At 44.6% G+C, this 13,319-nt stretch overlaps 1 protein-coding gene across 1 annotated transcript in view; it reads right to left on the bottom strand.

The window, feature by feature from the left end:
* Positions 1-217: 217 nt before the first annotated feature.
* TMEM237 (transmembrane protein 237) overlaps positions 218-13,319 on the bottom strand; it is a 70,770-nt gene continuing 57,668 nt past the window's right edge. Inside the window, exons 11-13 of the mRNA XM_040357225.1 lie at positions 9,235-9,328; positions 3,743-3,864; positions 218-480 (exon numbers count right to left, since the gene is read on the bottom strand). Of these exons, the coding sequence (XP_040213159.1) occupies positions 413-480; positions 3,743-3,864; positions 9,235-9,328 (284 nt within the window). The 3' untranslated portion in view covers positions 218-412. The remainder of the gene's footprint in view (positions 481-3,742; positions 3,865-9,234; positions 9,329-13,319) is intronic.

A 13,319-nucleotide genomic window follows, 5' to 3' on the forward strand; every position in this document is an offset into this window, starting at 1 on the left:
CCCACCTCTGGTTTTGGTCACAATTTTAGAACTGTGCTGGATATCCGAATGACAGCTGTCAACTGTGTACGAACTGAAAGTGAGGACAGACACCAATAAAACCTTCCAGTGGTTCCAACCCTTCCAGCCTTCATCTAAAGCTAAAAAAAAGTTGGACTTTTGATATACTTAGATGCAAGCAATGACTCGTCTAACTACTGTAATGATATCACAAAAATAATGTAAATACTTTATTGCATATTACGGTAAGTCATTGATGAAAACATGATTTCAGATTACCATTTCAATGCAAATTTTTTAAAAATAATTTATTTTTTTCCAAGTGTATAAAAATACCAAAAATATTTATAAAATAGGTGTACAAAGGCATATATAAAATATGAAAGGCATCTGTGTAGTGTAGAAATATTGTTCATGCTTGAATTTTTATTCCCTTTTCAATGTCTGGGTAATCTTCCTCTTCTGGTACAAAAATAGATTCTAAAAAAAAGAAAAAGGAATATATTATACAGACAATGTTATTCCACACAGGAAGGTATTTACTGCCCTTGTTTTTATTTAAGTTTGAAAGTTTTAGGGTTACATGTGCTAGATAAGCCTCATGTGGTGCGTTAAAGTGGATCTTCACCCTCAAATCAAAATGTCTTCCTCTCTGCTACATCAATATCGCCTTCTCTTTTACTGAAAAGGGTTTGGTCCTACCCAGTGGTGGAACTATCAGGGTTGCAGCAGTCGCATTTGCGACTAGGCCCTGGCGTTCTGCCACTGTGAGGGGGGGGGGGGGGGGCAAGACCCGGCATCTCCCCCTGCACCACTGGCTGTCAGTTTAGTATGCAGTGGTGGGGGGGGGTGTGGCAATTGGCAGCTCTATGGTGCCCATGGGCTGTGGGATCTCCCTGGGGATAGTAGTTATCTTCCCAAGTGTATACAGTGGAGAGGGGAGGGGCCTCTGACCCTGGTATGCATCAGCTTCACTCTTCAGTTTACAAGTGAGTTGGTCTGCTTGTACACTCTTGCCGATACATGCTTGGATCAGAGGCCCCTCCCCTCTACCACTGTATACACTCGGGAAGAGAACTACTAGCCCACCCCCCTCCCACTGCATACTAAACTACAACATGGTGCAGGGGGAGATGCTAACCACAGACCATCATTAACATTCGGGTGACTGACCATGGGGTGAAAGAAATGTGCTGGGGATGGAGGTGCACAGCGGAGACCTGCCGGGCACATGGGGAACCTCTGGAAAGGGGGGCAGCTGTCTGGAGACCCTGCAGTAAGAAAGGGTCTCTCTGGGGACCCCGATGTAAGGAGGGGGATCTCTGGGGACCCTGATTTAATGAGGGGGGATCTCTGGGGCCCCCGATTTAATGAGGGGGATCTCTGGGGCCCCCGATTTAATGAGGGGGATCTCTGGGGACCCCGATTTAATGAGGGGGGATCTCTGGGGACCCCGATTTAATGAGGGGGGATCTCTGGGGACCCTAATTTAATGAGGGGGGATCTCTGGGGACCCTAATTTATTGAGGGGGGATCTCTGGGGACCCTAATTTAATGAGGGGGGATCTCTGGGGACCCTAATTTAATGAGGGGGGATCTCTGGGGACCCTGATTTAATGAGGGGGGATCTCTGGGGGCCCTGATTTAATGAGGGGGGATCTCTGGGGGCCCTGATTTAATGAGGGGGGGATCTCTGGGGGCCCTGATTTAATGAGGGGGATCTCTGGGGACCCTGATTTAAAGAGGGAGCATCTCTGGGGACCCTGATGTAAAGAGGGAGGATCTCTGGGGACCCTGATGTAAAGAGGGAGGATCTCTGGGGACCCTGATGTAAAGAGGTAATATCTCTGGGGACCCTGATGCAAGTGGGGAGGCTCGCTGGGAACCCTGATGCAAGTGGGGAGGCTCGCTGGGGACCCTGATGTAAGGGAGGGGCTCGCTGGGGACCCTGATGTAAGGGAGGGGCTCGCTGGGGACCCTGATGTAAGGGCTCGTTGTGCCTCCTGTGAGATGTATGTCACAAATCTCAGGAGGCAAAATAAACCCCCTTTATTGGAGATAATAGCAGCAATAATAACCCACAGCATAGATGTGAGTGGTATCAATAATAATCCTCAGTACAGCTGTTGGTGGCAGCAATAACCCCCTATCTTCCCCTTTTTTATGGTTTTAATGACAGTGGCAGCAACATTAAACCCCCAGGTGTCGGTGAAGAGGAGATTTGTTATCTCTGACATTAACACCATCAGTGGTAATAGTTTTAATCCCCCCTTTATTGGTGCCGAGTATTAGAGGGAGGATCTCTGGGGACCCTGATGTAAAGAGGTAAAAGAGGTAATATCTCTGGGGACCCTGATGTAAAGAGGTAAAAGAGGTAATATCTCTGGGGACCCTGATGTAAAGAGGTAATATCTCTGGGGACCCTGATGTAAAGAGGTAATATCTCTGGGGACCCTGATGTAAAGAGGTAATATCTCTGGGGACCCTGATGTAAAGAGGTAATATCTCTGGGGACCCTGATGCAAGTGGGGAGGCTCGCTGGGGACCCTGATGTAAGGGAGGGGCTCGCTGGGGACCCTGATGTAAGGGAGGGGCTCGCTGGGGACCCTGATGTAAGGGAGGGGCTCGCTGGGGACCCTGATGTAAGGGAGGGGCTCGCTGGGGACCCTGATGTAAGGGAGGGGCTCGCTGGGGACCCTGATGTAAGGGAGGGGCTCGCTGGGGACCCTGATGTAAGGGAGGGGCTCGCTGGGGACCCTGATGTAAGGGAGGGGCTCGCTGGGGACCCTGATGCTAGTAGGGAGGCTCTCTGGGGACCCTGATGTAAGGGGGGGGGGGTCTGCACTCAGATATGTAACTATATTTTATAAACATATAAAAAAAATCCACACACACGTATATTATAAACACGTGTATGCCCACCCAAAGTGTATGACTTTCTTTATTTTGCTGCTATGGGCTCTAGCCCCAGATCTTTTGTAGACCTAGCAACGCCCCTGGTGGGAGCACTTCATGGTTTCTTGCACCGGGGCCCTGAAGATTCTAGTTACGGTTCTGGTCCCGTCTCTTGTATATGTCACTCACCTAGGTGAATCACATGCTCTTTGCTCGTTGTGCCTCCTGTGATATGTATGTCACAAATCTCAGGAGGCAAAATAAACCCCCTTTATTGGAGATAATAGCAGCAATAATAACCCACAGCATATATGTGAGTGGTATCAATAATAATCCTCAGTACAGCTGTTAGTGGCAGCAATAACCCCCTATCTTCCCCTTTTTTATGGTTTTAATGACAGTGGCAGCAACATTAAACCCCCAGGTGTCAGTGAAGAGGAGATTTGTTATCTCTGACATTAACACTATCAGTGGTAATAGTTTTAATCCCCCCTTTATTGGTGCCGAGTATTAACTCAACTGAACACGTGCTCCTGTATTGCTGGAACTACATTATGCCTGTCTGGTAGCAGATCTCTATGCTTGGCAGGTAGTGCCAACACCATTTTAAAAGCTACATGCTGGAGCAAAGAGAACACTCTAGCATTCAGCAACCCGCTGCCACTCTGCATAGGCTGTAGTTGGGGACCCGTAGGTCACCAGTAGAACAGCCCTGGATTTGAATTGTTCAGAAATCTAACTGCAGGCTCTTACTGGAGTTCTGCTGTAAAATGCAAAGTTTCTAAAAAAGCTGATCATTTCCAATAAAATTTGAATTTACTGTCCTGGAAGGACTAAAACACTTTACCTTCACTGTGATCTAGGTCTGGGCGGCAAGACAGAAACAACCAGGCAAGTCCAACTAGCAGAGTTACGACCAGATTCATCACAATCCATGGCTGAAGGATCTGCACTTCTGTAGCCAATTGCCTGAGTTAAAAACAGATGGTAAAAGAACAAATAAAAAATGTACAAAAAAAAATATCAGAATTCACCTTCTGGAAAGTCAGCGTCGGGCAAAGCGACTTCATGAAATGCCACATAACTGAAATGCATTACTCAAAGGGGATTAAGGTAAAAAAATGTCACCCAGTGATATCATTACTGTGTCTCTGGCTGCTGGGAGGTGCTGAAAGGTTAGAGTACATTCTTTAAAATGTTCTTGAAAACAACACAGAACCCTGTCTCGGTACTCTCTAGAGTTCTCGGCACTTCTGCAAGCAGTGGGTTGGCTCTTGGAATGGGGTACGCAAATACGCCTACTCCCGCGGGGGTGAGTACCCAGAAGCCGGATTGAAAATCGCGATTGTGAAGATAGTAGACTTTATTCTGTATTTTTTTTTTTTTTTTTTAAGAACCTATTCTGTAGGTTCGTTTTTTGTTTTTTTTTAAGAACCCCTGAACCGATCTGGTTGAAATTTGGATATGTTGGTCCCCCAGATCAGGGCTATCAGGGGATATGTAATTGTAGGGATACCTTGTGTGGAAAGGGGTGTTCCAAATTTTGGGAAAATGGTGTGCTCTCTGCCTGGAGATAATTGGTTTATTCCTTAACGGATATCAATATCTCCCAGGCAGAGAGAGGGCGGGTGTGGGGTACTCTTGTTTCAGCTTCACTGATGAAGTCATTCTATGTCCATTCTATGTCCACTAGGGGCATAGGATGACTGAGAAATGATATCTTGGATTACAGGAGATGGGACAGTAATGATAATTCATAATGTATTCCAGGATATCTTGAAATATTACAGGTTGTTGATTCTAAACCCAACCGGTCAATAGAAAGAGTGATTCATTCAATGTGGGAACACAGACTGTTAAGGTGTTTAATGTCATCTGCTACTGTCCTGTAGATGAACCTTAGTCTGGCTCTCAAGAACCTTTCATTGTGTGATGCTAATTGACACTGTATTGTGTGAATTTCTATTGATGATAAATGTGTATTATATAGCAGGTGAGAAGAGCTTATCTCAGAGTCACCTTGTCTGGGTAAATGATTAGTAATTAGCTCATGTAGATTATCTCGGAGACAGAATGTCTGTCACCTAAAGGATGTGTATTGGAGGCTCGTTAGTACCCATTGTATGATGTTGTGGGTGGAGTGTGTCATTGTCCATTTGATTACTGCAAGTATTCTTTTTGGTGTATACAAGAGCCTGCCTTCTCAATAAAGTTGTTCTATGCCTGGTACACCCTTCATGAAGTCTTGGCTCATGTTTGGGGGAATATGCTAACCATTGGGAAGAATCATCCTGGAAACTGCATTCATCTCCACTATCCCTCTACCTCCTATGGTAGCGATAATCACTTTAGCTCGGCGATTGAGGGATGGAAAGAAGGCCGCAGTACCATAACCACTGCAGGTCTTAACAGCGATAATAAGGTATGTACAGCCTAAAAAAAATTAAAAAAAAAGTGCCTATATAGAAGTATAAAGAATTTGCTCTTATATAGATGTTATTTGGGTGAACCACCGCTTTACAGGAAGAGAAAATAGTTTACACAGGCAAACCCCTCCCTCCCACAGAGCTGATTATTCTGTGATTGGCCACAGCCAAAGTCGCCTGTCCTGGAGGCAACTTTAAGTCGCGCTGTAAGTCGGGTTTCCCCTGTGTGAACCGGCACCAACACAGTTCTGAACACAAACAAACAGGAAGGCCAATATGAGTGGAAGCCAAATAACCTCCCACCAAAAGAGAACACATACAAACTGCATGCAGTGCCAGTAGTGAAACTCAAGCTCAGTGTCTTAGTACTGCCAGGCAGGAGTGCTAACCAATTACCCACTATAAAAACACAAACATTATCTTGTGTGTAATTGTTCCTTTTCCATGTGTACTCTCCAAATATACCATTTACCTTACACCACAAAGATTGCAGTATTAAGTAGATATACTGTATGTATTATAGATATAAAATTACTTTAAGCTCAATTTCTTGCGCACCAAGCCATATTATTTATATCGAGTAGCTGAATAAGACTGAAGTAACAGAACAAGAAAACAAACCACAATTTACCAGGTAGGTTGGGATGGAAGATGTTTCTTCTAAGGCTCGGTTTCCACTAGTGCAACTTGCAATGCGACTTGGGACTGCAAAGTCGCATGACAAGTCGTACCCCATGATTACCGTTCATATCTGTGCGACTTCAAAGTAGTCCCTGCACTACTTTGATGTCCATAGACCTAAAGAATACACGGGCATCGTTTCAAGTCACATCAAAATCGTGGCAAAGTCACATGTCTTTCAGGGCGCAACAATGGAAACCTAGCCTAAAACTTGGGGTTTACTTTGTCACTCATCCAAAAAAACAACAAAAAGCAGCAATCTAAGGGCCCATTCACAATAAGGCATGCCGCATGCATTTGTAAAACGGGACGTCATTCATTCTGATTCACATTTTAATGAATCTTGCATTACAGCACAGCACAACATATTTGTGTGCACTGCCAGATAGGGTACATGGACATTTTTTGGTGCATTAGATAGCCCATTCAAATAAACCAACTGCCTTAACACAATGCACATTAACACACATGATAATTGTGATTGGGGCAGTTTATGTAATGAGCCTAGTATGTTTTTGCATACTCAGGCAAGGCAGGGGGGTTTTGTTATACCTTTAGCCGATGATGGAGGGATAGTAATATCTTGATCAACCAAGCACAGTGAGCTTTGGCCTCATGTAGGTAAAAGGGTGGTGATAATCTTTAGCTTCAGTAACTTTAAGGCTGGGTTCACACCTCCGAAGTAGCAGCAGGGGACCGGTGCGTCACAGTCCTTTGTTTCAGGGACGAATCGGGGCCCAACTTTTTGCCTGAATTCAGCCCTGAAACTGAGCCAAAGACGCACAAGCCACAACGGAGATATGAGAGCCGGCCACAATCTCCGGTCATGCGTATTGAATGCGGAGAAACCCACATCCAATTTTCGCATATGTGTGAACCCAGCCTAAAGCAGCCCATGGCCCTCTTTTATTAGGATTTGATGAATTATATTTAATGTGTTCATCTTTAGAGAAAAATTGTAAAAAGTGAACACCTTAACCTTCCTCTACCCACTGGTCCCCATTTACTTACATCCAAGCAATCCTGAGCTACCAGGGCTCCTACAGCCAGTCCAGAAATTTGAAATCCCCACTCCTCCCCTCCGTTTATATGCAGTGCTTCCAGGAAGGAGCAGTTTCATTCTGATTGGTCAACACCATCGCATGGAATCAATCTGGTCCATCCTAGAAGTGCTGCACAGAGAAGAGTGGGGATTTAAAATCCCTGTACTGCTGTACTAGCTGCGAAGCCCTGACAGCTTAGGATTATCGAAGGCGAGTACATCGGGGGGCAGGATGTACTGTGTTAAAGGTGAACTAACCATCAAGGCGTCAAGCACACTGGACGTTAAAATAACAATATAAAAACGCCAGTAGCTTTGCAGTGAGTTTTTCAAAGTTTAACGTTTTTGTAATAGCGTTTTTTCTTTTTGCGGTTTTCCACATTAGCTTTTTTTTTTTTTCAATGGATCAAAAACGTTAAACGCTGGTTAGAACCCACTAGTTTTAGGGTTTTTTTAACACCAAAAAACGCCCCAGCCAAAAACTGCTGATAACAGCCTATGTGTGCATGGACACATAAGACAACATGATGGGGAGTTTATTGACTGTAGAAAAAAACATCTGAAGCCAAAAACAGCTGCTGTAAAAACGTCCAGTGTGCATGAGACCTTGAAGTACACAAAGTACTTTAAATCTGAGCACCGTGGATAGGGAAAACCTTGTTGGTAATGACTAGGTACACCGGCATGTATACTTTTACTGTTGCTCCAAGGGATAGTAATACACTCACGGTCCAATATAAATGCAAATGATGCAACTGGATAAATAGCATATGTTCAGAAATGCAAGAAAAGATTTACTGCTGGAAAACTTTTGTAGGGATCGATCTGCCTATCTATTACTTTTCTTAGATTATATTCTTTAAAATGGTTTTAAATGGGGGTACATTGTTTCTGCAGTGAGGAATCTTCAGCTAGGGTCCAATTTTTATTTACCGTAATATCATTTTAAATACATGTAACGTTTTTTTAGCTTTAGAGGATTCATAGCCCTATCAGTTTATACTTTTCTATTTGTGTCCAGTTAAGAAGGTTTCACTTGACTTGAAATTAGAGAAAATCTCTATAAAGTGAAGAGAATTCTTCTCTTAAGCCCCACACATGGGCCGATTATCAGGTGATATCAGCCTGTTCAATAGAAACCGTCCGACTTTTGGCCTATGTGTATAGCAGCCAGTCCGACAAAGGGCAGACTGAACGTCCGACTTCTAGCGAAGGGGTGTAACTGAAAAAGGTCTGCCAAACGGCATCCAATCAATCGATCCAGCGATGGCATCCAATGGCTAAGAGCACCGACCAGTGTGTTCTGGCAGAAACGTGTCCCCCATGTCAGAAAAATAGCTGAGTGGGGAGATAGCTATATTAAAACGGAGGGGCAGCCACAATTTTTTTTTTTTAAGTCAGCATCTACAAACACTGTAGCTGCTGACTTTTAATAAGGACACTTACCTGTCCTAGGTGCCCGCGGTGTCGGCCCCCCGAGGCCGATCCCTCGATCGTGGCAGGCCCCAACGGTGTCATCCTCACTAAGGGAAACAGGCAGTGCAGCCTTGCGGCTTCACTGCCCGTTTCCTAATGTGCATGCATGATTCGCACGGCTCTTTATGAATGGGCGGCAGTTCTCTGGGATACACACAGTTCCCAGAAGGCAGCGTGCCCCATTCCGCAGAGGACAACCAGCCGCAGACTAGGAAGATCGGCTAGCAACCGCCATTTCTGGTAAGTAAAACTTTTTTTTTTTGCATTTTTATGTAATTTTATTTTAAGTAATGCATTCGATTTTACAAGCTCTTTTTCTTTTCATTCAGCCCACTGGGATAAATGAAAAAAAAAACTGATAGTCTGTAGCAGGCTTTAGGCAACTGTCACCCGAACAGGTGTCCCCATAGAATAAAATGTTCCCACCTCTTGTTCTGATGACAACTATAATATTTTGGATAAACCATCACTTTTTGCCTTGATGACAGAGGTCACAGGACAAATATAGAGGGTGAATCCATCCAACAGAATAGATTAGGGTTAGCATTCTAATCTGGCCCTACTCCATCCAAAACTACAATGAAAATAAAATAAAAAAGGTTCTGACTACACATACACTTTAAATTAAAAAAAAATATTGCTTTGCAATCTGTGATTAGAGGAAAATAAAACGGCCAACTATGAAAATGAACAGACTGCACAAAATTAACTTACCACAAGCTGCCATTCTGTGTTGGAGGCGTGTAAAAGTTTATCCGATCACTTGTCATTTGTTGACTCAAAGAAAAAAACAGAGCTACAACGTATACTGAAAGAGAGGATGACATAATTAAAAGATAAAATCATCAAGATTCAGTTTGATATAATAACAAAAACACCTGGCAGTGCTTCAAAATGGCTAGAAAGTAAATAAATTGCAACATTTCTTTTAAAGCGGAGGTCTGCCCACCGCTGCAAAAATTACAAGCCAGCAGCTACACATACTGCAGCTTCTGACTTTTAATAATATAACATTTACCAGTCCTAGAGTCCAGCAATGTCGGCACCCCAGCTGATGTTTCCATCAGCTGTCGGCGGCTGCCACCGCCATTGCCAGTAAAGGAACCTGGCAGTGCAGCATTACAGCTTCACACAGGGTCCCTAATGAGCATGTGTGAGGCACCAGCTGCACTCTCCTACTGGCCCGGCGGCGAGGGAAGGAGGAGGGAGCTGAACGTGGATGTAATGCACCATGGCCGAGACTCCCAGAAGTGGGGACAGGATACCGATCAAAGACAGGTATCCGCCCCCCCCCCTCGAAAGGTGCCAAATGTGGGGGGAGGGAACAAATAAGCGGAAGTTCCACTTTAAGGCTTCGTTCACATCTAGGCATTGCTATTTTACAGGGGTTTTTCTGGCTTTTTTGAAGCGTTTTTGAACAGGTGTTTTGAAGTTCAAAAGGTCTCCAATGAACCGATGTACTTTTTTGAGCAACGGTCACTTTTCTTTAGGCGACAGAACACTCAGATGTGAGCAGGGGCCATTGTCCCAAATTAATGGGATTTGTCTTGTTGGGCTTTTTTAGAGCCGAGGCTTATGCTGCGTACACATGGCCATTTTTCTTGTCCTAGAAAAAACAAAGTTTTTCTCAATATGATTCTTGCCAAGCCTGCCTTGCATACACACGATAAAAAATGCTCGAGCAAAGCGCGGTGACGTACAACACGTACGACGGCATTATAAAGGGGAAGTTCCATTCAGATGGCGCCACCCTTTGGGCTGCTTTTGCGTTAGTAAAAGTTTGATGAGAGACGATTCACACTTTTCAGTGCGTTACAGCGTGACGAATGTGCTATCTCCATTCCAAACGCTAGTTTTACAAGAACGAGTGCTCCCGTCTCATGACTTGCTTCTGAGCATGCGTGTTTTTTTCCCCCGTCGGTAAAGCCTACACACGATCATTTTTCATGACGTGACAAACGACGCGAAAATTTAGAGCATGTTCTAAATTTTTAATGCCCATTTTTTACGTCGAGAAAAATGCTCTGGAGCCCACACACGATCTTTTTTAACAACATAAAAAAAAAAATTGCATTTTTCACGTCATGAAAAACGGTTGTGTGTACGCGGCATGATAGCAGAAAAATGCCCAAAACCACCTAGATGCGAACAGAGCCTAAAAATATTGTCAGCTACTCCCGATTTACTGATTGTAAAATACAACTACAGGCAGATCAAATTGGTCCAGGCATAGTAAGAGCAATGAAGATTAAAACAAGGTACAGGTGAGAACTCTTGAATAAGAACCTATTAATGCTCCCACCGCTCTCATAAATAAGTACAGTCATCTCACTGTCTTTACTAAAACAAGCCTTATCAGGGCTGGACTGGGACAAAAATTTGTCTCTTAGTAGTCCCTGTTTTGAGGTCTTCAGAGCACAAAACAGGCAAATTAGAAGTATGGTCCTCATTGACATCTAGACTCTGAGGCCTCGTACACACGAGGGGACATGTCCGATGAAAACGGTCCGCGGACCGTTTTTATCGGACATGTCCTCTCGGAGATTTCGGTCTGATGGTTGTACACACCATCAAACCGAAATCCGCGCGGACAGGATACGCGGTGACGTGGCCGCGACGATGACGCGGTAACGTGCGCGACCCTGGAAGGTCAATGCTTCCACGCATGCGTCGAATCACTTCGACGCATGCGAGGGCTTTCGGCCGAGCGGACATGTCCGGTAAGTCGTACAGACGACCGAACATGTTCGCGGACCAGTTTCAGCAGACAAGTTCGGTCGTGTGTACGAGGCCTAAGAGGCCTGAGATAACTACAGATGTCCAATCCAGCCAATTAAATTTGGTTTGGGAAACATGCATAGATTTGTTGGCTCTCCCTGGCTGTGACAGAAATGCCCTGCCAAAGTTTTCTCAGGGGTCAAGTCAAGTTGGTAGAGATGGATTTTATTGGTTGACCGTTGCTGAGCTTTCCTCAAGAGATGGACCAGGCTAGGTAGTTTCACCCAATGTCAACAATCATAGTTGTAGATTAGATCTTTCCTACAACGGCCAGATTGTACATGAAGGGCTGTCCGCCATCTAATGCTTATAGGTTGTTGAGATTGCCCTATTCATTCAGCAACTGATCTCGCTAGATTTGAAGAAGCATATAAACAGAGTTAAATAACCAACAGCCCAGAAACATAATGTGGAATTAAAAAAAAAGACATAGAAATATTCAGTAGTTACTACAACATTCAAATAGTTCCTACTCAGTTCAATATCAGCCTTAAAAGCATTTTACAGTTTGTGCCAATAAAATCAGGGCTTAAGTCCTGCGGGAAAGGTGTTCCTGCACTTTTCTCACTGCAGGAACGTTGTTCCCGTTAGCAGCCATCGGGTGCCACACATAGGGGGGGGGGATTGTCATCCCAGTGCGCATGTCCTCCTCTCCCTCTGCCCTCCTCCTCCAGTGGCTCCTGTAACAAGGTCCCGCCTCCTAGGAGTTCAGTGATAGGCAGAACAATGCCGGTGTGTATTATAGGAGAAGGAACCTTGTTACAGCGACCAGGAGGGGAGGATGGGCGCACTGGGATGACCCCCCCTCCCCAATGTGTGGCACCCACACAGGTAATGTGCATCTGATTGATTAAACTGAAATAGGAACACTGTGGGGGTTATTTATGAAAGGCAAATCCACTTTGCACTACAAGTGCACTTGAAAGTGCACGTTCAAGTGCAGTCGCTGTAGATTTAAAGGGGGACATGCAAGAAAAATTAAGAACAGCATTTTTGCTTGCACATGATTGGATGATAAAATCAGCAGAGCTTGCACTAATTTCAGAGCTTCCGCTCAGATCTACAGCGACTGCCCTTACAAGTGCTCTTGTAGTGCAGAGTAGATTTCCCTTTAGTAAATCAACCTCTGTGTTCTACGCAACTATCAATCAGAATCAAATTTGCATCCTCCAATTGACCTGGTTCAGTGGATGACAAAAAAAAGGCACAAAGAGTGCATTAACCTCAAATCGTTGAGTGCAATAAAAAGCACTCAAAAAAGGCCATATGTCTAAAAGCTTTAAAACCAGTAAAACCCAAGTGCTGACATCAAGGTCGAGATGTGGAAGTCCCATACAAAGACCTACTGTAGGCATCACTCAAGCACAGATGCAAAAGCCAACTTGCTTCGAGAGACAGATCCTCCTTCTCCGAGCCGCTAGTCTCATCACAATTTCAATGGACCTAAAAGTGACCATTTCTGGGCTGTTCCTCCCATAAAAGGGAGGGGCCCCCATACATAAATACTGTTCACCACACAGCAACAACACACTGCACCATAGTACACTATGAATACTAATAACTGTCAGTTGTCCTCAAATCACCACATGCTGCAATAATCTATATACAATTTAAAGTATAAATTTATCAGTATTCACAAACCAATGTACTAAACCAGTGACAGCATCCAGTGGGAGGGGCAGCGATCTTACCCTGTAATGTTAATGATTCCTCTTTGGCCCTGGGCCCCACATGACAGTAACAACCCAAAAGATGTGGCTGCCGGAACGCATATAATGCGTTCCCCTGGAAGGAATTCATCCTCTCCAATTCCCAGTGGCTGGTGAAACATATGCCATTAATATGACTGCTTGAGCACATACACAGCTCCAGTGGGTGGGTGCAAAATGAAGGATGATTACCGATTATGCTTTTATACTCCTTCACGCAAATGGGTTTTCCATCCCCAGGATTAAGCTCCGGGGGGCCAGAGCGACACACGTTGGGGGCTTGGCCTGGCAGAAGCCCTGGCTGAAGTTGTT

The sequence above is a fragment of the Rana temporaria genome, chromosome 6, assembly GCF_905171775.1.
Source record: "Rana temporaria chromosome 6, aRanTem1.1, whole genome shotgun sequence".
Classification (NCBI taxonomy): Eukaryota; Metazoa; Chordata; class Amphibia; order Anura; family Ranidae; genus Rana; species Rana temporaria.